Source organism: Callithrix jacchus, chromosome 22, assembly GCF_049354715.1.
Source record: "Callithrix jacchus isolate 240 chromosome 22, calJac240_pri, whole genome shotgun sequence".
Classification (NCBI taxonomy): domain Eukaryota; kingdom Metazoa; phylum Chordata; class Mammalia; order Primates; family Cebidae; genus Callithrix; species Callithrix jacchus.
Window position 1 is genome coordinate 39,057,080 of NC_133523.1, and position 26,974 is coordinate 39,084,053.

Here is a 26,974-nt window from a genome sequence, read left to right on the forward strand (position 1 = left end):
GCACGCAGACAAGAGACGCCGCAAGGGAGACAAAGGGACAGAGACAGGGAGACACAGAGACAGACAGAGATGCACAGGGACAGAAGAGCACAGAGATAGAGACAGAGACACACAGAGACAGAGAGACAGAGAGACACAGAGACAGAGACACAGAGACAGAGACACAGAGATAGAGACAGAGACACAGCGACAGAGAAAAACACAGATAGGGACAGAGACAGAGAGGCACAGAGACAGAGAGACACAGAGACAGAGGGGCACAGAGACAGAGAGTTACAGAGACAGAGAGACAGATAGATTTAGAGACCCCGACAGAGACACACAGAGACAGAGACAAAGAGGCACAAAGAGACAGAGAAGCACAGAGACAGAGGCACAGAGATACAGAGACACACAGAGACAGTCGCAGAGATAGACAGAGACACAGAGACAGAGTCAAAGGATGGAAAGAGACATGGGGACCAAGTGACCCAGAAACCGTGTGATCCCAGCACCTTGGGAGGCCGAAAAGGGAGGATCGCTTGAGGCCAGTCTCAGCAACATAGTGAGACCCACCTGCTGCCCCCTGGCCCCATCTCTTTTATTTAAAAAAAGGAAGAAAGAAAGAAAAAAAGAAGAGTGACAGACAAAGGGAGACCAGAAAGAGAACGATATCGAAGCATGAGGACCGAAAAGACCCAGAGGCAGAAATATCGGGACAGAGAGGGAGACCCAGAGAGGCTGAGAGAGAGACAAAGCCATTTAAGAGAGACCGAGAAATCCAGAAAGAAACGAGTGCAGCGACACCTAGAGTCCGGGGCAGAGATTAGAAACGGTTGAGGGTACGAGAGACGGGCTCAGAACCAGGAGCGCGACCAGAGGGGAGGTCGCACAACCGGGATGTGCTGGGGGCAGGACCGTGCGACCCCGCGTGCCTCAGGCAGGTGTGACTAGAGCACCCGGACTCGCAGGAATGGGGAGGATTCGAACTGTGGGCGGGACTGAAGCCAAGGCAGAGCTGAGACCCGGCGAACTCCGGCGAGGGCGGGGGGCGGGGCTTCGTGGGGGCGGAGTCGGCTGGAAGCGTCGAAGGGGGCGTGGCAGGACCTGGGCGAGGCGGCCGGTAGACAGGGGGCGGGGCGCGGGACCCACTCGGGCCCGAGGGGGCGTGGCTAGACCCTTTCTGGGGCGTCACTTAGCGCCTGGAGCCGATGGAGACAGAATTCTGGGGCCGGGGCGACCTCAGAATCCTGGGGAGGAGCGAGAATGGGATCCCGGGGAGGAAAAGGCGTGGAATCCGGGGGGCGGGGTCAGAACGCCAGGAGGGGGCGGGGCCGGAGCCGGGGTCGGCTCGGCTCGGGGGAGGAGCTGGTGGATCCTGTGACGTCAGCGAGTCCGAACCGCCCGAGCTGAGCGAGGGGCCCGGGGTGCCGAGCCGGGCGAGCCGGGCGGGGAGAGCCGGGTCGGGAGAGCAGAACAGTGAGGCCAAAGCGCGGCGGGAACCGGCCCGGAGCCGGAGCCAGAGCCCCTCAGGCACCTGCTCGCCCGTCTGGCCGATCGGCCCGCACAGAGTGGCCCGCGGGCCCCCGACCGGGCCCAGTCCCCTCCCGGGCCCTCCATGGCCCGGGCCGCAGCCCTTCTGCCGTCGAGATCGCCGCCGACGCCGCTGCTGTGGCCGCTGCTGCTGCTGCTGCCGCTGCTCCGGGAAACCGGTGAGAGGAGCGGACGGCCCCCTGTCCCAGCGCGGACCCCCTTCTCCCCCACCTTCCGAGCTGGGGAAGCCGAGCACCTTCCCCGCCCACCCCCGGCTCTCCGAGCCCCCTCTCGCGCGCGCCGGCTTCCTGGCTGGCCCCACTGACTCCGATTTTCTCGGGGAGACTCCGACCCCTCCTCTCTGCATCCCTCTCACCTCCCCCCATCCTGGTCCATCCTTCTTAATCCACCTGCACATCCCACGTTGGCTTCTCTGTCCCCCACTCCTTTCTCGGATTCCCGCGCCGAAAGGGTTAAATCCTAGGAAGGCCTGGCGCCCCCTCCCCACCCCGCGCCGGGCAGTTCACCCCGTTATGGGTCTCCGTCTCCTATACCCCTCTCAGGAATGTGGGGAATGTTCCCCCCACCCCTCGCAGTAGGGTCGTGAGGAGGCGGCAAGACCACCCCCTTCCCCCATTTTTCCTTCATCCCAGCGTGGGCGTCTGAGGCCCGGAGAGAACTGAGGACAAGGGGACCTGATTAGGGTCCCCCGGAGGGCAAAGGATGAGAGTTCTGGCGACATAGGGAGAAGGGCCTGGGCTCGGAGTTCCAACCCGGAACCTCAGGAAGTTGAGGGCTCTGACTCCGTGGACTCCAGAAAAATTAGGGGCCGGGGGCTCTGCCTCCTGGGTCCCTGGTAGGATGGAGGCTAGGCGCTACGTCTAACTGGGATCTAGGTAAAAGTGGGGGCGGGAGAGGATCTAACTTGTAGGTTCTGGATTTAATTTTGGGCAGGGGGTTCCGTCTTCTGGGTTCCAGACAGAACCGGGGGCAGGAGGCTCGATCTTGTGGGCTTCAGATTTAATTGTGGGCAGGGGAACGTCTTCTCAGATCCAGATACAGAGTGGGAGCAGGGGGCCCCGTCTCTTGGGCTCCAGATATGATCAAGGGTGGGAGGCTCTATCTTGAGACTGTCCTGGATAGAACGCGAGGCCGAGTTCAGAGGCTGGGAGCCCCCTCCCTTTCCCTGTGAACGGTCGGTGGCCGCGAAGACGTCCCCGGGGAAGTTTTTCTGGTTTCACTCTCGCTGAGCCCGGGAGGGGCGGGGCGGGCGCTCCCGGCTCCCGGTTTCGGACTCCGGGGTTTCAGGGACCTTATCTATCCTCTGGTCGCGCCTTTGTCCTCGGAGCAGCAGCAGAAGGTGGGTGGGTGGAGCCGCCGCCCTAATCCGCCGTCCCTCCCGTTGCTCTGCTTGGACCCCCGACGTCCTTACGCGTATCCCACTTGGGGAGGAGAGCAGCCCCCTTGGGGAGGGAGGGGCCGGGAGGGAACCCTTGATAGCGGCGCCAGCCCTGCCCCTTGCAGGTGGATTGCCAGGAACAAACTCTGGAATGCTGGAGTTTCCCAAGGGTTTGCACAGAAAAGAGCTCAGAGGGGATCTTGGGGGAACCCCGGTCACCTCTCTGGCTTCATTTTCCCCAGGATGGCTCTCAGTGGCCTTCCAGCTTTGACCCAGAGTGGGGACTCCCCTTCCACCCTCTGCCACTCCTTTCAGGCAGAGATAGGGAGATGAGATGAGAACTGGCACCTCTGGGTGAATTCTCCGAAGCCCCCAGACCCTGAGCCTGCTGTTGGCTTGGTGTGTGATCTCTCAGAAGGCTCCAGCTTGCCCTGGGAAACGGGTCCTGTTTCTGTTTCCGTCTTGCAGATGAGGAATCAGGCTCCGCAAAGGCAAAGCCGCGGTTCTCAAGGTCTCATTGCAGCTCCCCGGAAAGTCAGGCTCCAGCTCTTCAGAGCCCCCCACTTAGTGGGCTCCAGGAAGTGCTTTCTGAGTTTCCATTTCCTCCCTCGTAAAAAAAGCTGAAATAATCCTTTCCCTGCAGACCATCCAGAAGGCTCCAAGGTCCCCCTGATTGCCTGTGAAAGCTCTTAGCACCTGGGGAAGGAGCTGTTGGCCCTTTCCTGAACCCCCCATCCTTCGCCTCTGCTGTCGGCTGGCTGGCTGGCTGGCTGGCTGGCACATGCGCTCTCTCTCTCTGTGTGTGTGTGTGTGTGTGTGTGTGTGTCTCTGTGTCTCTCTCTCTCTCCCTGTCTCTCTCTCTCTCTGTGTGTCTCTCTCTATGTCTCTGTGTGTGTCTCTTTCTGTGTGTGTCTCTCTGTGTCTCTGTGTGTGTGTCTCTCTATATGTCTCTCTCTGTGTGTCTCTCTCTGTGTCTCTCTCTCTCCCTCTCTGTGTGTCTTTCTCTGTCTCTCTCTCTGTGTGTCTCTTTCTCTGTGTGTGTCTCTCTGTGTGTGTGTCTCTCCCTCTGTCTCTCTCTCTCTCCACCCATCCCTATTTCCCTCCTTCCCTCACTTTCTTTCCCCCTTTTTATGTCTCTTCGTTCTCGCCCTCTCTCTCTCCAACTCTCTTCTTGCTCTTTTCTCTTTCCCTCTCCCCATCTCTCTCCCTTCTCTCCATCCTCCTCTGTGTACCTGTCTAGCTCCACTGCCTCCGCAGCTTGGCCTCCTCAGGGAATGTCAGCACACCACCTGGGCCCCCAGCTGGGCCACCTTCCCTCCCCACTTCTCCCCATCTTCCTTCCCTGCCCGTCCATGTGTCCATGTCCGCCAGGCAGCCCCATGTAGTGGAGGAGGAGGGTAGCAAAGGGACTGCTGCCTGGCTGTCTCCTCTCATTAGGGAAGGGGGACTGGGTAGAGAAGTGGGAGGGGGAGGTATAGAGAGGCTGGAGCTACCAAGATGGGGAAAGAGGCCAACAGAGGGTCAGCAACAGATTTAGGAATGGGGTCAGAGACACATGGACCCAGAGGATGGAGGGGAGTGAAATGCCAGCACAGCGTGGGGGCAGTGAAATGCCAGCACAGGGATGAGGCCGAAAGACACTGGAATGGGACAGAGGAGGGTGGGGGAAGGGAGCTAGACATAGATACCAGATGAAGGCAGGGGCAGCCAAAGGAAAGGGGTTTGGTGACAGGCAGGGAGCCCCAAAGACCCCAGCTGTGGGAGGGAGGAGATGCTGTGACTCATGGAGATCAGGGCACAGGGGACCTCCAGGCCAGCGACATGTGGGGGCCACAGGGAGTGATGAACAGAGGAGGGACAGGGAGCCGGGCACATGGGCCAGCTCCCCCGCCCCTGCCTGGGATGCTGTTACATTTTTAATGTCCCAGCAATGCTGACAAATGGAGCAGGAGGGGGAGGAGACGAGGGGACCCAGCAAGATGGGCCAGGCTATGAGAAGCTGTGGCAGAGGTCTGGGGAGACAGGGCACTGGAGACCCAGGAGGCAGGGAAACCTCACGGTCAGAGACAGAAACAGGGACACCCTTAGAGATGCACACCAGAGGCTTGGGAGACGAGAGCCCCAGGAATCGAGGCAGAAAGCCAGGTTCCAGAGATTGGGAGACCCAGACAGAGAGGGACCAGATATGTCAAACATACAGAGGAAAGAGTGACTAACGGGGACAGGGTACCTTCTCGGGCTAATGAAAATGTTCTCTAATTGCTCGGGTGATGGATGGCCAACTCTGTGAATATACTAAAAGCCACTGAACTGTATGAACAAAACACACACTTTAAATGGGTAGATTGTGTGTTGTGGGAATTATGTCTCAATAAAGCCATCACGGGGAGAGAGAGAGAGAGAGAATAAGGCACAGAGCAGAGACCAGAGACTCTGGGAGACACATGAGAATGATAGAGGCCAGGCACGGTGGCTCATTCATACCTGTAATCCCAGCACTTTGGGAGGCCAACACAGGAGAATCACCTGAACCCAGTTCAGGGCAGCACTAAGCCCTGATTGCACTACTGCACTCCAGCCTGGGCCACAGAGCGAGACCCTGTCTCAAAAGGGCAAAGAGTAACAGAGACCCCGAGAGAGCGTGGGAATTGGAGACACAGAGGGGCAGGGACCCTAATAACTAGACACAGAGAGAGAGTTAGAAGACATCCCGGAAGACAGAGATAAGACACTAAGAGACAGCAGAAGACCATTAAAAAAAAGACTTTCTTCTCTCTCTTTTTTTTTTTAAAGATGGGGTTTTATCATGTTGGCCAGGCTGGTCTTGAACTCCTGACCTCAGGTAATCCTCCTGCCTTGCCTCCCAAAGTGCTGAGATTACAGGCATGAGCCACCACACCCAGCCCCTCTTTTTTTTGAGCTGGAGTCTCACTCTGTCGCCCCGGCTGGAGTGCGATGGTGCGACCTTGGCTCACTGACTGCAACCTCTGCCTCCCGGGTTTGAGCACAGTGGCTCATGCCTGTAATTCCAGCACTCTGGGATGCCCAGGCAGGGGGATCACTTGAGCTCAGGAGTTCAAGACCAGCCCGGGCAACAAGGCGTAACCCTGTCTCTGCAAAAAATTTAGAAGTTAGTCAAATGTGGTGCTGTGCGCCTAGAGTCCCAGCTACTTGGAAGGATGAAGTGGGAGGATCGCATGAGTCAGGGAGGTTGAGGCTGCATTGAGCCGAGATCACACCCCAGTACTCCATCCCGGGCAACAAAGCAAGATGCTGTCTCTAAAAACTGAACAAAACACACGGATTAGAGGAGGTCAGGGGGCAGGTGCGGAAATCCAGACACAGACAGACCGCCCTACATCCTGGCTGTTGCTGTCCCTGCTCACCCCCCAAACCAGTTCCCAGATCTCCACTGTGGGGGTGGGCACTGTGATTAATGCAATTAATTAACTAACAAGGTGGCTCAGGCAGCAGCTGAGGCCAGTACTGAAAGCCTCTGGCCTTCAAGGGCAAGCTTGAGTCCCGCCATACCTCATCATGGGAGGGTGGGTCGCTGTGTTTTATAGATATGCGGGGCGGTGGGGGGAAGCCAAGCCCTGGGGAGCCAGCCAGGCAGAAGTCCAGGAACCCAGCCCTTCCTCCCTCAGACCTAGGAGCCCAGCCTGCCATCCCTCCTCCCTTAGACCCAGGAGTCCAGGCCCCCAGCCTCTCCACCCTCAGACCCAGGAGTTCAAGCCCCTAGCCCCTCCTCCCTCAGACCCAGGAATCCAAGCCCCCAGCCTCCCCTCCAGGGTTCCATGAGTCACTCTGCACCCTCCTTGCTGCCTTGGCCTTCCAGCCCTGGATCTCAGGTCTCCCGCTGTGCATCTCTGTCCCTGTACTTCTCCCACGGGCTCACACAATGCCCTGGGCAGCCTCCACTCTGTCCCCACAGAAAGCTGCAGGTGCAGTCCACAGGGAGAGGAAGTGTGTCTGGGGACTCTGCTGACACCTCAGGAAGCTGTCACCAGTCTGGCTTGCCCAGTGACACTGAGGGAGGCTGGTGTTTCCGTGGCCACAGTCCTCTGGCTGTGGTGCTGGCCATGTCCTGGCCCAGTTCATATCACAGCCCTTGCCTAGTAGTGTGCTGGGTGGTGGGGCCACTCCAGGCCGGACATCCTCCTGGCTGTATCTCCCCTGCCTCCGCCTGACATGCAGAGCGTCTGGGCAGCGGCCCTCATCTCTGTCTCCCTTCCCTCCGCAGCCTGTCAGCCTCCAAGTCCCAACCGTCCCAGCTTCTCCCTATCACCCCCACCCCTGCTCCTGCTCTCCCATTCCAAGTTCTGAGTGTTTCCAGTCCAGCCCTCCTCCATCCCACAGCGCCTATCCTGATCCTGGTGCCTCTTCCCCAGGCTCCTGCCCCACTTCATCCTGAGAGGTTTTTTTTTTTTGAGACAAGAGTCTCTCTCTGTCACCCAAGCTGGCATCAGTGTCTCACTCTCTCACTCTGTTGGCCAAGCTGGTACAATGTTGTGATCTTGGCTCACTACAACCTCCACCTCCTGAGTTCAAGTGATTCTCCTGCCTCAGCCTCTCAAGTAGCTGGGACTACAAGTGGGTGCCACCATGCCTGGCTAATTTTTCTATTTTTAGTAGAGATGGGCTCTCACCATGTTGCCAGGCTGGTCTCCTGAGCTCAGGTGATCTACCCACCTCAGCCTCCCAAAGTGCTGGGATTACAGGCATGAGCCACTGCACCCGGCCTGTGAGGGCTTTTTCTGAAGCACACACCTAACTGGGTTCCTCCCTCATGCTCATGATGCTCGTGGCTCCTCAATACCCTCAGGGAAGAGCCCAGCCCCTAACTCAGCCTCAGCCTATGTGACCTGGTACACACGTTGAACACATTGGTGGGCCTGGCACTGTTCTAGGCTCTGGTGACCCAGCCGTGAACGAGCTGGGCGGCTGTTCTAGCTGGGGAGATGAGGTTATAAACAACGGGTGGTGATAGGTCCTGTGTGGAAAAGCTGAGCGGAGTCAAGGGAGTCCTTGTTAGTATCCACAGAAGGGTGGTCAGAGAATGCCTCATTCCACAAAAACCTAAGAGGAGGGGGAGGGAGCCATGAGGACGTGGCAGGGAAGAGCAGTCCCAGGATGTGAGAACAGCGAGTGCGAGGATCCTGCGGCGGGACATGCTTGGTTACATTTGGAGAAGCAGTGGGGAGGCCAGTGCGGCTGGAGCAAAGGGAGCCGAGGGAACTGGTGGGAGATGAGGTCAGGGAGGGGACCGATGGGGAACATGCAGGGCGTTGTGGGCAGTATGAAGACTTGATGGCTGGGCAGGTGAGGTGGCTGTAATCCCTGCCAGGCTGTAATTGCCTGTAGTCCCAGCACTTTGGGAGGCCGAGACAGGAGGATCCCTTGAGGTCAGGAGTTCCAGACCAACCTGGCCAGCATGGTGAAACCCCATCTCTACTAAAAAATTTATATATATATATGGGGCTGGGTGTGGTGGCTCATGCCTGTAATCCTAGCACTTTGGGAGGCCAAGGCGAGTGGATCACAAGGTCAGGAGTTCGAGACGTGCCTGACCAACATGGTGAAACCCCATCTCTACTAAAGATACAAAACAAAAATTAGCCGGGTGTGGTGGCACAAGTCTGTAATCCCAGTTTCTCGGGAGGCTGAGGCAGGAGAATCGCTTGAACCTGGGAGGCAGTGGTTGCAGTGAGCCGGGATTTCGCCGTTGCACTCCAGCCTGGGCAGCAAGAGCAAAACTCTGTCTCAAAAAAAAAAAAAAAAAAAATTAGCCAGGTGTGGTGACCCTCGCCTGTAATCCCAGCTACTCAGGAGGCTGAGGTGGGAGTCCAGGCAGCAGAGCGAGACTGATTAAAAAAAAAAAACCAGAAAAGCCTTGAGCTTGTTTCCTGAAGGCTCTGTGCAGAGGAGGGTGTGTTCCGCTGCAGTTTCTCGTGGGATCCCTCTGGCAGTGTGTGGGCACAGACCACAAGGACAACTACAGTCCTCCAGGCAGGAAGTGGCAGTGGATTAGACCAGGGAGGAGTCAGATATGTTCTAACTAGATACATTTCAAAGAAGGCGACAGGGTTGCTTGTGCGGTAAGAGAAAGAGGTGAAGATGCCTTAAGAATGGACCGTAGGCAGGGCTCAGTGCTCACCGCCTGTAATCCAAGCACTTTGGGAGGCCAAGGCGAGAGGATCACTTGAGTCCAGGGGTTCGAGAACAGCCTGGGCAACCAGCAGCGAGACCCCCTCTCTACCAAAAACAAAAATTGTTTTAATTAGTCAAGTATGGTGATGCCCGCCTGTAGACCCAGCTACTCAGAAGGTGAGGTGGGAGGATTGCTTGAGTCCAGGAGGTTGAGGCTGCAGTGAGCTGGGATTTTATTAGAGACAGGGTTTCACCATGTCAGCCAGGCTGGTCTCGAACTCCTGGCCTCAAGTGATCCTCCTACCTTGGCCTCCCAAACTTCTGGGATTACAGGCATGAGCCACTGCCTCCCGCCTAAAGTCGGGTTTTTTTAATCCTTCAAAGTCAGTAGTGATCAGATGCCATCATCCTAAATGGAGAACTGGGGAGATCCTCCCTTAGAAGGGAGATCTGGGCCCCTCAGAGCCACAGGACTGCTCCTCAGGTCAAGAACTGAGTCTGGCCAAGCAAAATGTCTCATGCCTGTAATTCCAACATGTTGGAAGGCTAAGGTGGGTGGATCACTTGAGGTCAGGAGTTCGAGACCAGCTTGGCTGACATGGCGAAACTCCATCTCTACTAAAAATACAAAAATTAGCTGGATGTGGTGGCACATGCCTGTAATTCCAGCTACTCAGGAGGCTGAGACAGGAGAATCACTTGAGCTGGGGAGGTGGAGGTTATAGTGAGCCAAGATTGCACCAGTGCGCTCCAGCCTGGTCCACAGAGTGAGACTCCACCTCAAAAACAAACAAACAAAAAGAGTTCTAAGTTTCAGAGACTTGGAGAAGGGTGAAGGGCTCCAAGGACCTGGGACTCAGCTTTTCAGGTCTCCTCCTCCAGGAAGCCCTTCGTTCGTTGTCCATCCCTCCTTCAGATGGGTCAGGCCTCTGCTCCGGGTTCCTCCCTCCACCCCTCCTCCGTCTTCCAGGCATTCTTGGTGATAATTATTTGTGCAATATTTGTACCCCCTGAAATCCGGATGTCAACCCTGGAGGACAAGCACCCAATTTGTCCTGTCGATTCTGGGGCATCCGCACTTGGCAACATTCATTCACTTGACAGTGCTTATTGAGCACCTACTATGTGCCAGGCCCTGTTAGAGGTACTGGGGATACTGTAGGGAAATAAGACAGACAAACCTCGGGGCTGGACAGGACGGACCCTCTAGCACCCAGAACCTGTTTGTCAAGTAACTATTTGTTTTTTGGATTTGACCTATAAGATGTGAAAGAATGAAAGGAAAGATTCTTCCAGGTTCTGCCTTTTCCTGATCCCTCCCTCTCTCCCTACTACCAAATCCTTTTCATTTTAAAATTTGTAATCCTCGCAGGGCACAGAGGCTCACATCTGTAATCCCAGTACTTTGGGAGGCCACAGTGGGTAGATCACCTGAGGTCGGGAGTTCGAGGCCAGGCTGGCCAAGACGGTGAAACCCCATCTCTACTCAAAATACAAAAATTAGCCAGGTGTGTTGGCACACGCCTGTAATCCCAGGTACTTGGGAGGTTGAGGCAGAAGAATTGCTTGCTTGAACCTGGGAGGCAGAGGTGCATTGAGCTAAGACGGTGCCACTGCACTCCGTCCTGGGTGATAGAGCGAGACTCTGTCTCAGAAAAATAAAACCCTAAATCCTGTTAGTCTCCTTCCCAACACTCAGTCTCAGTCTCAGTCTCAACCTCTTGTTCTTTTGCCACCTTTTTGTGTCATTTTGCTGTCTAATCTCATCTGTTTCCCCCAGCTCACCACTTCCCCTCAGGCCTCCTTGGGTGAAGTCATTCTCCAATTGAAGAACCCTCAATGGTTCCCACTTGCCACAAAAAGGAAACCCCCCCCACCTTTTTTTTTTTTTTTTTTAAATAAAGACGGGGTTTCACCATGTTGGTCAGGCTGGTCTTGAACTCCCAACCTCAGGTGATCCACCCTCCTTGCCTCCAAAGTGCTTGGATTACAGGGGTGAGCCACCACACCCGGCCGCAAAAAGGAAACTTGACTTCCTTAGCCCCAGCCTACTCCGCTCTCCCTGCAGTTCACAGAGGCCTGAATGGCTTTCCTTCATCCTCCCTGAGGGGCCTCACTGAGTTGCTGAGCTAGGAAGGGGCCAGAGCCCTTGACCACCCTTATCCCAACCTCAGTGCCTTTGGGGGCCAGGAGGGTGGTAAGTGCCAGCACCTAGGGGATCTGGAGGAGCCTGCGGGAGGGGCGTATCCTTCCTTAGCCGCACCCAGCCGTTGCCGGGAGCCCTGTGTCCGGACTTCTGTCTGGAGTTTTAGGCTGCAATCCCCAGCCCTTCTGTGTGGGCTGCGTGGTGGTTCACACCTGTAATCCCAGTACTTTGGGATGCCGAGGCGAGCAGATCGCCTGAGGTTGGAAGTTCCAGACCAATCTGACCAACGTAGAGAAACCCCATCTCTACTAAAAATGCAAAATTAGCCAGGTGTGGTGGCACATGCCTGTAATCCCAGCTACTGGGGAGGCTGAGGCAGGAGAATCACTTGAAACCTGGAGGCAGAGGTTGTGGTGAGTCGAGATCACACCATTGCACTCCAGCCTGGGCGACAAGAGCGAAAGTCCACCTCAAAAAAGAAAAAAAGATGAGGTCTCACTCTCCTGCCCAGGCTGGTCTCAAACTCCTGGTCTCAAGTGATTCTCTGCCCACCTCCTCCCAAAGTGCTGGGATTACCGCACCCAGCCTACAAGTGGATTTTTAAGGAACGAGGAAGAGACAGTTCCTAAACTGTTACCAAGAATTTACATTAAAATAGCAAGGTCTGGATCTGAAAAAAAAAATAACAAAATGTATTGATGGGCTATACACTGTTTATTGTATCACAGATTCCAGGAACAAGAAGATAATGGGAAGGGCAGCTGGGCAGGAACCAGTGCCCCAGGCATGGGTGGAGGAGGCAGAGGCCTGTGACCAGTCTGTCTGGGCCTGGAACATTTCCATAGCTCAGACTGATCTGAGCTAATTTTCTTTTCTTAAGGGGGGTGGGGGTGGCTCCTCTGGACAGAAAAAGCCTCATTTGTCCCCCAGGTGACACATCTGAGTTTGAGTTGTGGGACTTGTGTGGAGATGACGTATTTATTTCATTCTTGGCGGGTGGCTTTTAATTTAATTTTTTTTTTAATTTGGGTTGTCACCAATAACTTTTTGTTTTAAGATAGGCAGGGTCTCATTCTGTCACCGAGGTTGGCGTGCAGTGACGAGGTCTCTGGGTTCAAGCAATTCCCCTGCCTCGGCCTCCCGAGTATCTCGGATTACAGGGTCTCAGTACCACACCCAGTAATTTTTGTATTTTTAGTAGAGATGGGGTTTCACCATGTTAGCCAGGCTGGTCTCAAACTCCTGACCTCAGGTGATCCGCCCGCCTTAGCCTCTCAAAGTGCTGGGATAATAGGCCTGAGCTATGCACCCAGCATTTTTTTTTTTTTTTTTTTTTTCTAGACAGAGTCTCCTGTCGCCCAGGCTGGAGTGCAGTAGCGTCATCTCAGCTCACTGCAACCTCCATCTCCAGGATTCAAGTGATTCTCCCACCTTAGCCTCCCAAGTAGCTGGGATTATAGGCGCCTGCCACCACGCCCAGCTAATTTTTGCATTTTTAGTAAAGATGGGGTTTCACCATGCTGGCCAGGCTGGTCTCTAACTCCTGACCTCAAGTGAGCCTCCCGCCTTGGATCCCAAAGTGCTGGGATTACAGATGTGAGCCACAGCATCTGCCCTTATTTTATTTTTAATTTCTGTTCTTGTGTTGCTATAGTCCACCAATGACTTCTTACCCAAAGATCCTGGGCCTGTCCCCACCCAAGGGGACTGCCTTCTGCTGGGGACCCCTCATTAGGGTTACTGATTAGGGTGGTATTCCCTGGGTTCCCGTGTGTGTCAGGCTAGGGGTGCACCGCCTCCATGGCCCATCGCCATCAGACAGAGCTGGGCAGTGGCGTAGGCCCTCGAGAGGATGCCTGTGCCCTGGGCCTTTCCTGGCCTGGAGGCTGAGTTCCAAGGCCACCTGTAATTATGCTGAGCTCCCTGTTTACTTAGCAAGCACTGACCTCTCATTTCCTGAGGCCCTGTGCTGTGTGTTCCACAGACATTCTTTAATCCTTATAATAGCCCTTGGGACGTAGGCACTGTTATTAACCTCATTTTACAGCTGGGGAAACTGAGGTACAGAGGTTCAGTGACATGCACAAGGTCGCAGAACCAGGATTCAAACCCATGAAGTCTGGGCCATTCTGTCACCATGCTGTACTAACGTGCAGCTGTTCTTGCTCTTGTTTATATTAAAAATGAGAAAATATGGGCCGGGCGAGGTGGCTCACGCCTGTAATCCCAGCACTTTGGGAGGCCAAGGCAGGTGGATCACCTGAGGTCAGGAGCTCCAGACCAGCCTGACTGACATGGTGAAACCCCGTCTCTACTAAAAATACAAAAATTAGCTGGGCGTGGTGGCACTTGTCCCAGCTACTCGGGAGGCTGAAGCAGGAGAAATGCTTGAACCAGAGAGGCAGAGGTTGCAGTGAGCTGAGATCGTGCCATTGCACTCCAGCCTGGGCAACAAGAGCAAAAAAAACTCCAACTCAAAAAAAATAAAAGGCCGAGCACAGTGGCTGACACCTGTAATCCCAGCACTTTGAGAGGCCAAGGAAGTGGATCACAAGGTCAGCAGTTCTAGACCAGCCTGACCAACATGGTAAAACCCCATCTGTCCTAAAAATACAAAACTTAGCCGGGTGTGGTGGTGGGTGCCTGTAATCCCAGCTACTCGGGAGGCTGAAGCAGGAGACTCTCTTGAACCTTGGAGGCAGAGGTTGCAGTGACCCTAATGAGGGGTCCCCGGTGGAAGGCACAGAGAGGTTAAGTGACGTGCACAAGATCGTACCGCTGCACTCCAGTTTGGGCGACAGAGCGAGACTCGTCTCAAAAAAAAAATAAAGTGGGAAAACACTTAGGCCGGCTGAGAAATGAAGAGACAGGGTGAGAATTGCAAACATTCGTCCACATAAAAACCTGAACTCACGTGTTCCCAGCAGCTTTATTCATCAGGGCCAAAAAGTTGAAGCAGCGCAGATGCCCATCAGTGGCTGAATGCATGAACAAAATGTGGTCCATCGGGCAGTGGAATATTATTGAGCCTTAAAGAGGAGTCTGAAGTGCTGACGTGCTACAAATGGGTGAACCTGGAAAGCAGGAAGTGAAAGAAGCCAGACACAAAGGCTGCGTGATCTATTACACGAAACGTGCAGGACAGGCACATCTGCAGACACAGAAAGTCCATTCGTGGCTGGGGGAATGGGAAGTGACTGCTTAATGGGTAAGGAGGTTACTTACGGTCATTGTAAAAACGCCCGGGCTGGGCACAGTGGCTCACCCTCGTCATCCTAATACACTGGGAGGCCACAGCAGGTGGATCGCTTGAGCTCAGGAGTTCAAGACCAGCCAAGGCAACGTGCTGAATCCCCATCTCTACAAAAAATACAAAATTTAGCCGGGCTTGGTGGCTCACACCTGTAGTCTCAGCTACTTGGGGAGCTGAGGTGGGAGGATCACTTCAGTCCCAGAGGCAGAGGTTGCAGTGAGCAGAAATTGCGCCCTTGCACTCCAGCATGGACAGAATGAGACCCTGTCCAAAAAAAAAAAAAAAAAAATTCCCTAAGCCGAGCAGCCTGGCTCACACCTGTAATCCTAGCACTTTGGGAGGCTGAGTCAGGTGAATCACAAGGTCAGGAGTTCAAGACCAGCCTGTCCAATATGGGAAACCGTGTCTCTACTAAAAATACAAAAGACAAAAATTAGCCAAGCATGGTGTCTTACATGGAGGCTGAGGCAGAAGAATCTCTTGAACCTGGGAGGCAGAGGTTGCAGTGAGCCAAGCTTGCACCACTGCACTCCAGCCTGGGTGACAGAGCAAGATTCCCGCTAAATAAATAATAAATAAATAAATAAAAGCCCTAAAACTGATTATAGCAACAGACGTAAAACTCCAGATATACTGAAAGCCACTGAATTTTTACTTTTCTTTTTTATAGAAAAATGTATGTTACAAAAAAAGCTTGTGTGTGTGTGTGTATATTTCTTTTTCTTTGAGGCAGAGTCTCAGTTTGTCATCCAAGCTGGAGTGCAGTGGCATGATCTCGGCTCACTGCCACCTCTGCCTCCTGGGTTCAAGCAAACCCGTCTGGCTCATTTTTGTGTTTTTAGTAGAGATGGGGTTTCACTATATTGTCCAGGCTGGTCTTGAACTCCTGACCTCAAATGGTCCACCTGCCTTGGTCTCCCAAAGTGCTGGGGTTACAAGCATGAGCCACAGCACCCAGCCGCAATTATATACCTTAAATGGGTGAATTGTGTAGTATGAGAATTTTTACAACTCAAGAAAGCTGTTAAAAAAAAAATACTACTTAAAATGAGCAATTGAACTCAAAGAGACATTTTTCTAAAGAAGATAGGCAAGCAGCCAACAAACATCTGAGAAAATGCTCGACATCACTAACGATCAGAGAAATTCGGATTGAAGCCACAGCAAGGGGCCATCTTGCCCCAGTCAGAATGTCTGTTACTAAAAAGTCTAAACACAGCAGATACTGGCGAGGATCCCCGTCTGCACTGTTGATGGGAATGTAAATTAGTACAGCCTCCTATGGAGAACAGGGATTTCCCAAAAAACTAAAAGTAGAACTACCATTCCGTCCGGGATTCCACTACCGAGTGTCCTCCCAAAGGAAAAGAAATTATATCAAAAAGAAGACACCTGTGTTTTTATGTTTATTGTGGCACTATTCACAATAGCGAAGATACGGAATCCACCTAAGTGTCCACTGATGAATGGAGGATCGAATAAAGAAAATGTGGTCTGTGTCTACCACATTTAGGGCAAAGATTTCATGACGAAATTGCCAAAAGCAATCGCTGCAAATGCAAACATGGACAAATAGGATCTAATCAAACTAAAGAGCTTCTGCACAGCAGTGGAAACCATCATCAGAGCCAACAGACAACCTACAGAGTGGGAGAAAATGTTTGCAATCTATCCATCTGACAAAGATCTAACATCCAGAACCTACAAGGAGCTTAAAACATTTACAAGAAAAGGCCAGGCGTGGTGACTCATACCTGTAATCGCAGCAGTTTGGAAGTCTGAGATGGGAGGATCACCTGAGGTTGGGAGTTCGAGACCAGCCTGACCAACATGAAGAAACCCCATCTCTACTAAAAATACAAAAATAGCCAGACATGGTGGCACATGCCTGTAAGCCCAGCTACTCAGGAGGCTGAGGCAGGAGGCTCGCTTGAACACAGGAGGTAGAGGTTGTGGTGAGCCGAGATTGCACCATCGCACTCTAGCCTGGGCAACAAGAGTGAAACTGCCTCTCAAAAAAAAAAAAAAAAAGACATACATGCGGCCAAACATGAAAAACAAGCTCAACGTCGCTGTCATTAGAGAAATGCAAATCAAAACCACAGCAAGATACCATCTCACGCCAGGCAGAATGGCCATCTTTAGAAAGTCAAGAAACAACAAATGCGGGCACAGTTGTGGAGAAATAGAAACGCTTTTACATTGTTAGTGGGAATGTAAATTAGTTGAACCATTGTGAAGACGGTTCTAGATCCTCAAAGATCTAGAACCAGAAATACCATTTGACCCAGCAATCAATCCCATTACTGGGTATATAAAGGGATGTAAATCATTCTATTGCGAAGATACATGCGTGTGAGTGTTCATTGCAGGACTGTTCACAATGGCAAAGACATGGACTCAACCCAAATGCGTGTCATGGATAGACTGGATAAAGAAAATGTGGTACATATATGCCATGGAATACAATGCAGCCATGAAAAGGAACAAGATTACGTCCTTTGCAGGAACATGGATGGCACTGGAAGCCATTATCCTCAGCAAACGAACACGGGAACAGAAAACCAAACACGACATGTTCTCACCTACAAGTAGGAGCTGCACAGTGAGAACACATGGACACAGGGCAGTAAACAACAGACACCGGGCCTATTGGTGGATGGTGTGGGGAAAGGGAGACCATTGGGAAAAATAGCGAATGTGTGCTCTGCTTACCACCTAGGTGATGGGTTGATAGGTGCAGCAAACCACCATGACACATGTTTACTTATGTAACGAACCTATACATCCTGCACATGTAACCTGGAACTTACAGTAAAAAACAAAAGAAAGAAAATGTGGTATATGTCTCCCATGAAATACTACACAGCCATAACAAAGGATAGGTGCCAGGCGAGGTGGCTTACGCCTGTAATCCCAGCACTTAGGGAGGGCAAGGAGAGGGGCGGATCACCTGAGGTCAGGAGTTCGAGACCAGCCCGGCCAACATGGTGAAACCCCGTCTCTACTAAAAATACAAAATTTTGCCAAGCATGGTGGCGCCCGCCTGTAATCCCAGCTACTCAGGAGGCTGAGGTACAAGAATCACTTGAAGTGGAAGGCGGAGGTTGCAGTGAGCCAAGATTGCACCACTGCACTCCATCCTGGGCAACAGAGTGAGACTCAGTCTCCAAAAAAAAAAAGAAACTTTGGAAAAAATACTATGTAGGGAGGGGGCTATAGGTTTCATAGGAAGGTGAGAAAGCATATTAATACGGGGGAATGAAGACTGTCCTTAGCCTTTAAATGTTTCAGAATGTACTTTATAAGAGATTTATATATATTTTTATGGATTTACTTTCAGAGAATTCCCCCCCCCCCGCCCCACCAGGAACATCTTATGAAAATATTGAGGTGGGCGGGGTGTGGTGGCTCACACCTATAATCTCAGCAGTATGGGGGGCCGAGGTGGGAGGATCATTTGAGTCCAGGAGTTCAAGACCAGCCTGGGAACCATGGTGAGACATCCTCCCTACAAAAAATAGTTTACAAATTAGCCAGGTGTGGTCATGCATACCTCTAGTCCCAGCTACTCGGGATGCTGAGGTGAGAGGTTGCTTAGACCCGAGAGGTCAAGGCTCCAGTGGGCCGTGTCGCCCCACTGCACTCTAGCTTGGGTGAAAGTGAGGCTCTGTCAGGGGAAAATGTAGTTTAACTTAAAGAAAACTTTTATTTATTTATTTTGGTTTTCAGTTTTAAAGACAGGGTCTCACTCTGTTGCCCAGGCTGGTCTTGAACTCCTTGGCTCAAGCAGTTCTCCCACCTTGGCCTCCCAAAGTACTGAGGTTACAGGCTTGAGCCACGACCCTGGCCATCATGTCAACTTTTTGTTTATTTGTTTTTGAGACAGAGTTTCGCTCTTGTTGCCCAGGCTGGAATGCAGTGGCAGGATCTCGGCTCACCGCAACCTCTGCCTCCCAGGTTCAAGCGATTATCCTGCCTCAGCCTCCCAAGTGCCTTAGATTACAGGCATGCGCCATCACACCCAGCTAATATTGTATTTTTAGTAGAGGCGGGGTTTCTCCATGTTGGTCAGGCCGGTCTCAAACTCCTGACATCAATTTAATATCACACCTAGGAATATTAACAGCAATTCCCAAATCATAGGTAGTATGGACTCATATTACCTGTTATAGTAGTAGAATAGAATAGTCGTTTTAGTCTTCCCTGAAATGTCTTTTCCAGGTAGCTTATTTGGCTGTGAAGGTGCCTATATTACATTTGGAGTCTGCATTTCTTGTGGGTCCCCCTTTGTGATGGCCCTGCCTGGAGGTTTCTGGGTCCCTCCCCGACCTGACTACTTCACTCTCTGTCCTCTCTGCCCAGGAGCCCAGGATGTGCGAGTTCAAGTGCTTCCCGAGGTGCGTGGCCAGCTTGGGGGCACCGTGGAGCTGCCGTGCCACCTGCTGCCACCTCTTCCTGGACTGTTCGTCTCCCTGGTGACCTGGGAGCGCTCAGACGTACCTGCGGAACAACAGAATGTGGCCGCCTTCCACCCTAAGTTGGGTGCCAGCTTCCCCAGCCCAGAGCCCGGCAGCGAGCGGCTGTCCTTTGTCTCCGCCAAGCAGAGCACTGGGCAAGACACAGAGGCGGAGCTCCAGGACGCCACGCTGGCCTTCCAAGGGCTCACAGTGGAGGATGAGGGCAACTACACTTGCGAGTTTGCCACCTTCCCCAAGGGCCCCGTCCGGGGCTTGACTTCGCTCAGAGTCATAGGTGAGCAGGGTACGGGCGGGAGGCAGGAAGGTGGGAGGGCCGCGGTGTTAGAGCGTCCCCTTGTTTCTCTCTCGGGTTCAGCTGTGAGGTTCACCTTCTCACATGGGTTTCCAGTGATCGGCAAATGTTCATTAGGCACCTACCATGTGCCAGAGGCTTTTCTGTGTGCTAAGGATGCATCAGGCAACCAGGCATTCTTGAAAAAAAGACTAAGGGTTGGCTAGGCGTGGTAGCTTGTCCCTGTAATCCTAGCACTTTTGGTGGCTGAGGCAGGCAGATCACCTGACGTCAGGAGTTCGAGACCAGCCTGGCCAACATGATGAAACCCCGTCTCTACTAGAAATACAAAAATCAGCCAGATGTGGTGGCACGTGCCCAGAATCCCAGCTATGTGGGAGGCTGAAGCAGGAGAATCGCTTGAACCGGGAGGCGGAGGTTGCAGTGGAGTGCAGTGTGGCACTGCACTCCAGCCTGGGTGACAGAGCAAGACTCCATCATGGGGAAAAGAAAAAAGGAAGAAGGGAACATAGTGGCCTCGTTGAGATAGGATGTGCAGGGAGGGCGTCTTAGTCAAGTCCTGGAGTCTGAACAGGAGCCACCCACGGTCACAGGAGAGGGGCACCAGCACAAAAAGCTGGGAGGTGGACACGAGCTGGGCACGCTCCAGGAATGGAGAGGGGGCTGGTGCGGAAAGGTAGGGGCTCAGTGGCCCTCAGTGGGGCCGGATTACATGGGCTTCACAGGCAGGTGGGTGGAAGCTGGACTTCATCCTTTGTACCATTAAGAGCCATGGGAGGTGTGAAGCCACAGGAGAGACCTGGTTAGATGTTTGAGGTTACAACAAATGACTGGCAGCTGTGTGAGAAGCCATTGGAGGAGGGGATGGAGGTAGAAGGGTGCTGGGATTCCAGGCGAGAGGACGCATTCGTAGTAATACAGATGAGGCAGTGTGGGTAGAGGGAAGCGGGCGGCATATAGACGGGTTTTTAGGAGATAGTAGGTGCTGGGCTTGCCCATGGATTGAAGGGGAAGCAGGATCAGAGAGGAGTCCCAGGCCCAGCACAGTGGCTCACACCTGTAATCCCAGCACTTTGGGAGGCTGAGGTGGGCAGATCACTTTGAGGTCTGGAGTTTGAGACCAGTCGGGACAACATGGAGAGGCCCCATCCCTACAAAAAATACAGAAGCCAGCGTGATGGTGCATGCCTGTAATCCCAGCTACTCGGGAGGCTGAGGCAGGAAAATCACTTGAACCAGGGAGGTGGAGGTTGCGGTGAGATGAGATCACACCAGTGCACTTCAGCCTGAGTGACAGATCAAGACTCTTTCTCAAAAAAAAAAAAAAAAAATAGCTGGGAATGGTGGTGCACACCTGTAATCCTAGCTACTTCGGAAGCTAAGGTGGGTGAATTGCCGAAACCAGGAGGGGGAGATTGCAGTGAGCTGAGACTGCACCAGTGCACTCCAGCCTGGGTGACACAGCGAGACTGCATCTCAAATTTTAAAAAAAAGAGAGAAAATTTCAAGAGCTACTATATAGGCACTGGGGTGGAAGCAAGGAACAAAACAGCCGCTGTCATCACAATGCCTGAGCCACTAGAGGAAGGTTGGCCAGAGTTGGCAGTCAGGGAAATGCCCTTGAGGAAGTGGGGCTTGGAGTGTGGTCTGGAGAAGGAGGCCAGAGCAGTCCAGGCACAAGCTCACCAACGCCCCAAAGTGGGGGCGAGCAGAGACTTCGGAGGGCGTCGTGGGGAGCACCTGGAGCAGCCAGGGGAGGTGCCCATGGGGAAGTAGGGGCTGGGGCCCTGGATCACTATTCCAACAGCTTGGAGGGCAGCCAGGAGGACCTCGGAGGCTTGTTGGATGCTCCACGGTGGTCGGAGGTCAGGGGAGAAGGCGGTGGGAAGGGAGAGCTGGGAAGAAAAGGAGAGTCGAGCGGTTGAGAAGTTCAGAGGCGGAAACCCAGGTCCAGAAAGCGTCAAAAGATATGGGTCTGGGTGGGGGATACACGTCAGTGAGCGTGAGCTGCTATTCTTCCTAGACGTTTGTTTTTGTGATTTTTTTTTTCCATGTTTTTCAGGAGGATGAGGTGGAAAAGGAAAAAAAAAAAAAAAGACCGGCTTTGAGAGTCTTTATCACTCTTCCGGTCGTAGAGTCATCTAATGATGATCACAGGAAAAGGAACAGGGGCCTTCAGCTGGACCTTTGAACCAGATTATTCGGCCTTGGCTTTTTTTTTTTGTTTTAAGACAGAGTTTGGCTCCGTTGCTCAGGCTGGAGTTCAGTGGCCCGATCTCAGCTCACTGCAACCTCCGCCTCCTGGGTTCAAGCAGTTCTCCTCCTTCAGCCTCTGGAGTATGTGGGATTCCAGGCGCACACCACCATGCCTGGCTAATTTTTATATTTTTAGTAGAGATGAGTTTTCACCATGTTGGCCAGGCTGGTCTCAAACTCCTGGCCTCAATTGATCCACCTGCCTCGGCCTCCTAAAGTGCTGGGATTGCAGGTGTGAGCCACTATGCCAGACTGGCTTCTTTGTTTTAAATTTCAGCCTCCTCCGGGCTTTCGGACCCTGTCTCTGCATCTCTGGCAGGGCAAAGAGACAGTATGCCGCAATGGCCAGACCAGGCACCTGTAACCGCAGATCTTTGAGAGGTTGAGGTGGGAAGATGGCTTGTGCTCAGGAATTTGAGATCAGCCTGCGCAACATAGCAAGAAATCATCTCTACAAAAAAATTTAAAAATTAGCTGGGTGTGGGAGGCTGACGCAGGAGAACCCAGGAGGCAGAGGTTGCAATGAGCCAAGATTGCGCCACTGCACTCCAGCCTCTGGACAGAGTGAGACTCCATCTGAAAAAAAAAAAGAGAAATAGCCAGGTGTGGTGGTACATGCCTGTGGTCCTAGCTACTCTGGAGACTAAGGCCAAGGCTGGAGGATCACTTGAGCCTAAGAGGTGGAGGCTGCAGCAAGCTATAATCAATCACAACACTGCCCTGGAGATCAGGTGACTGAGTGGGTCTTTGTCTCCAAAAAATAAATAAAATTGGCAACGCTTGGATAGGGCAGTGCAGGCGGCACACTACCCTAACCATTTACATATCAATGTATTTAAGTCACACAGCAATCTTAGGGGTGGGTACTTTTATTATCACTGTTTTACAAGATAAGAAACTGCTACAGAGTTGCAAAATCACTTTCCCCAAGCTAGGCTGCTGCCGCTGATAAGCAGCAGAGCTGGGATTGGAATCCCAGAGATCGGGGCCTAACTGCTCTGCTCCTCTGCTGAGGTGTTTGTTGAATGACCTCAGGGAAGGAGTGACGCACCCCTCTCTTCCTCTCCCCAGCCACGCCCCAGAACCACGCCGAAGCCCAGGAGGTCACACTGAGCCTGGACCCTGCGCCAGTGGCCCGCTGCATTTCCAAAGAGGGCCGCCCACCTGCCCGGATCTCCTGGCTCTCCTCCCTGGATGGGGAAGCCAAAGAGACCCAGGTGCCAGGGACCCTGGCTGGCACTGTCACCGTCACCAGCCGCTTCATCTTGGTGCCCTTGGGCCGAGCAGATGGTGTCACCGTCACCTGCAAAGTGGAGCATGAGAGCTTGGAGGAGCCAGCCCTGATACCTGTGACCCTCTCTGTACGCTGTGAGTGGATCAGGGGTGACCCCTCCCTCATCAATACTGTCTACACTGGCTTCTCTAGAGCAGTGTCTACATTGTCTCCTAATGTTATCTTCGTGGGTTCCCTGAAGCCAAATTCTGTACTACCTTCTTGCCATTGTCTACACTGGCTCCCATGGGCAAATCTATATACATCCCCTTCATTGTCTACACGGGCTTTACTGGGTTCCTGCCATGCCACTCGAGGTCCGTGGTAAGGTAAGCTGGGATGGGTTTGCAAGAGCCAGCTGGATTCATTTCTTTCCAATTCCACATCCAGCAAAGTCTTCTTGGTAGCTTCAAGTCAACCTTGGGAAATATTTACACCAAAGAAATTGGGAAACCCTAGAAATGGGGGCTTCTTTGATTCCCCAGAAAGTCCATTTACCAGCAAAAAGCTGACCCTGACGGTGTCTTTTCTGGTTCCCATGGACCCCGGCTGATGCTGCCCCTCAACTATCCAGATTAATCCTGCTGGGCCAGGTCTACACGTCTACACTGCCCAACCTAACTACAGGTCTACTCTGCCCAACCTAACTACACGTGTGCACTGCCCAACCTAACTACAGGTCTACACTGCCCAACCTAACTACAGGTCTACACTGCCCAACCTAACTACACGTGTGCACTGCCCAACCTAACTACACGTGTGCACTGCCCAACCTAACTACAGGTGTGCACTGCCCAACCTAACTACAGGTCTACACTGCCCAGCCTAACTACAGGTCTACACTGCCCAACCTAACTACACGTGTGCACTGCCCAACCTAACTACAGGTCTACACTGCCCAACCTAACTACACGTGTGCACTGCCCAACCTAACTACAGGTCTACACTGCCCAACCTAACTACACGTGTGCACTGCCCAACCTAACTACAGGTCTACACTGCCCAACCTAACTACACGTGTGCACTGCCCAACCTAACTACACGTGTGCACTGCCCAACCTAACTACAGGTGTGCACTGCCCAACCTAACTACAGGTCTACACTGCCCAACCTAACTACACGTGTGCACTGCCCAACCTAACTACAGGTCTACACTGCCCAACCTAACTACAGGTGTGCACTGCCCAACCTAACTACAGGTCTACACTGCCCAACCTAACTACACGTGTGCACTGCCCAACCTAACTACAGGTCTACACTGCCCAACCTAACTACACGTGTGCACTGCCCAACCTAACTACACGTCTACACTGCCCAACCTAACTACAGGTCTACACTGCCCAACCTAACTACAGGTCTACACTGCCCAACCTAACTACAGGTGTGCACTGCCCAACCTAACTACAGGTCTACACTGCCCAACCTAACTACAGGTGTGCACTGCCCAACCTAACTACAGGTCTACACTGCCCAACCTAACTACACGTGTGCACTGCCCAACCTAACTACAGGTCTACACTGCCCAACCTAACTACACGTGTACACTGCCCAACCTAACTACACGTCTACACTGCCCAACCTAACTACAGGTCTACACTGCCCAACCTAACTACAGGTCTACACTGCCCAACCTAACTACACGTGTGCACTGCCCAACCTAACATCATCTCCAGGCCTTCTCATGATTCGCCCTTGACTTCCCTGGGCACTGTCTATACTGAGTCTCCCAGAGTCTCTACAGGGACCCCTGATATTTACATCGGCCTCCCTGGGCCCTGTTGATCTTGACTCCTCCCACTGGGTTTTTTGCTAGATCTTCCAGAAACTGCCTACACAGACGCCCCGTTATATCACCCACAGAGGCCACCCTGGCCCTCTTCACACAGAATCCCTCAAATACCGGCTTAACCACCTCTTCCACCACTGTCTAAAATGACCACATACCCCACCTCAGTGTTGTGTACGCTAGCTCACCAGGCAGTGCCTCCACTTACACAGATTCCCTAAGCCAAGTGTACACCGGCTCCCTCAGGCAACACGCATCACTTGCACCCACATGAGCTCCCCTGAGCCTCATCTGTGCCAGTTTCCTTCCGGGACCTGCACTGGTTGCCCAAACCCTGTTTGGATATTCTCCATCGTCAAAAACACAGACACACAGGCCGGGCACAGTGGCTCATGCCTGTAATCCCAGCACTTTGGGAGGCCGAGGCAGGCAGATTACAAGGTCAGAAGTTCAAGACCAGTCTGGACAACATCGTGAAACCTCATCCCTACTAAAAATATATAAAATTAGGCCAGGTGCGGTGGCTCATGCCTATAATCCCAGCACTTTGGGAGGCTGAGGCGGGTGGATCACGAGGTCAAGAGATCGAGACCATCCTGGTCAACAAGGTGAAACATCATCTCTACTAAAAATACAAAAATTAGCTGGGTAAGATGGCGCGCGCCTGTAGTCCCAGCTACTCAGGAGGCTGAGGCAGGAGAATTGCCTGAACCCAGGAGGCGGAGGTTGCGGTGAGCCGAGATCGCACCGTTGCACTCCAGCCTGGGTAACAAGAGCGAAACTCCGTCTCAAAACAAAAAACAAAAACAAATATATATAAAATTAGCCAGGTGTGGTGGTGTGTGCCTATAATCCCACGTATTCGGGAGGCTAAGGCAGGAGAATCGCATGAACCCCAGAGGCGGAGGTTGCAGTGAGCCGAAATGGTGCCATTGCACTCCAGCCTGGGCGACAGTGCGAGACGCTGTCTCAAAAAACAACAACAAAAAAACTCCCACAAATTATTCACAGTGTCTACACTGAACAATGTCTACACTGACATCAGCATACACACTCTGGACAGATTCACCCCAGACAGTTTCAACGGCTGTACCTCCTGCCACACGCCCCGCTGCCTGTCTATCTGCTAACCTGCCCACCCGCTCTGGGATTCTCCTCCTTGCTGAGACAATTCCCCCATTTCCCCAGACCCTCCTGAAGTGTCCATCTCTGGCTATGATGACAACTGGTACCTCGGCCGCACTGATGTCACCCTGAACTGCGATGTCCGCAGCAACCCAGAGCCCACGGGCTATGACTGGAGCACGTGAGTCAAGTGGTCTTGGACCCTCGAGGCGGAGGGAGGAGGGGCTGGGGGCCTCGGCTCCTGGGTCTGAGGGAGGAGGGGCTGGGCCTAAACTCCTAAGTCTTCCGGGATGGAGGGAGCTTGCATTTCTGTAATTTGGGGTCTCCAGGGGGAGTTAAGCCCTTGGAGCTTGGCCCCTGGTGGGTGTATCTTCAGGGATGAGGCCTGTGCTGCCCTCTGACCTTGGAATTCCCCTCACCTGACCCCACGCCCTCCAGGACCTCAGGCACCTTCCCGACCTCTGCAGTAGCCCAGGGCTCCCAGCTGGTCATCCACGCGGTGGACAGCCTATTCAATACCACCTTCATCTGCACGGTCACTAATGCCGTGGGCACGGGCCGAGCTGAGCAGGTCATCTTTGTCCGAGGTGAGTGTGCCTTGGGGGCCATGTGTGGAGACCTGGGTCCGTTCCCCTGGAGTTCCACCCTTCGGGGTTTGGAGGCTGCAGGTGGGGAGGCTGTGCGCCGGCCTGGGAGGCACGTGGACCCGCCTGGCTGAGGGGAGGGGAGGGTTGGCTTTCCTTTTGTGGCCTCAGGCTGGGGTCTGGATTTGGTGTGCCAGGGTAGGTGACGGCTGCAGAGACGGGGAGTTGACAACTTTGCTCAGGGTTCCTAGAAAATAGAGGCCTGCCTGGGAAGGGTCTAATTTCATGGAGAGATCCGGGGAAGCTGCCCCAGCCTCCAGCTTGTGAGAAAGACGCACACGCAGAGTCAGGTACACAAACCTCAGAGACAGAAACCAGGAGCTCCCACCCCTGGAGCAGGAGAGAAGAAGTGCGAGGCCAGACCGTCAGCCAGTGACGGAATCCCGGTTGAACCCACAACTGTGGAGCCCACAGCTAGAAAGAGGCCAGGACTGTCACAGAGCCATGCTCCCTGAGGCAGAGAGATCTATGGGCCCCAGAGCTGGGGCCAGAGACCCCTCCTGTCAGCGCCACACCTGGCAGGACCGTAGCCACAGACACTCCCTGTGCTGGGAAGTTCTGTCGAAGAGATGCAACGGAATCCAGACACACGCTGAGACCATAGCCCTGCAAATCCATTGTCACCAAGACACACACCCAGGAGGACAGTGGCACCAG

General features: G+C 53.3%; 1 protein-coding gene across 2 annotated transcripts in view; it reads left to right on the plus strand.

The window, feature by feature from the left end:
* Nucleotides 1-1,370: 1,370 nt before the first annotated feature.
* NECTIN2 (nectin cell adhesion molecule 2) overlaps nucleotides 1,371-26,974 on the plus strand; it is a 40,003-nt gene continuing 14,399 nt past the window's right edge. For both annotated transcript variants that reach the window (XR_013530982.1, XM_002762283.6), the window contains exons 1-5: nucleotides 1,371-1,691; nucleotides 18,826-19,215; nucleotides 22,561-22,857; nucleotides 25,737-25,854; nucleotides 26,112-26,260. Coding sequence is in view for 1 of the 2 variants with exons in the window: in XM_002762283.6 (XP_002762329.2) it covers nucleotides 1,598-1,691; nucleotides 18,826-19,215; nucleotides 22,561-22,857; nucleotides 25,737-25,854; nucleotides 26,112-26,260 (1,048 nt within the window). In the remaining variant the exon portion in view is untranslated. The remainder of the gene's footprint in view (nucleotides 1,692-18,825; nucleotides 19,216-22,560; nucleotides 22,858-25,736; nucleotides 25,855-26,111; nucleotides 26,261-26,974) is intronic.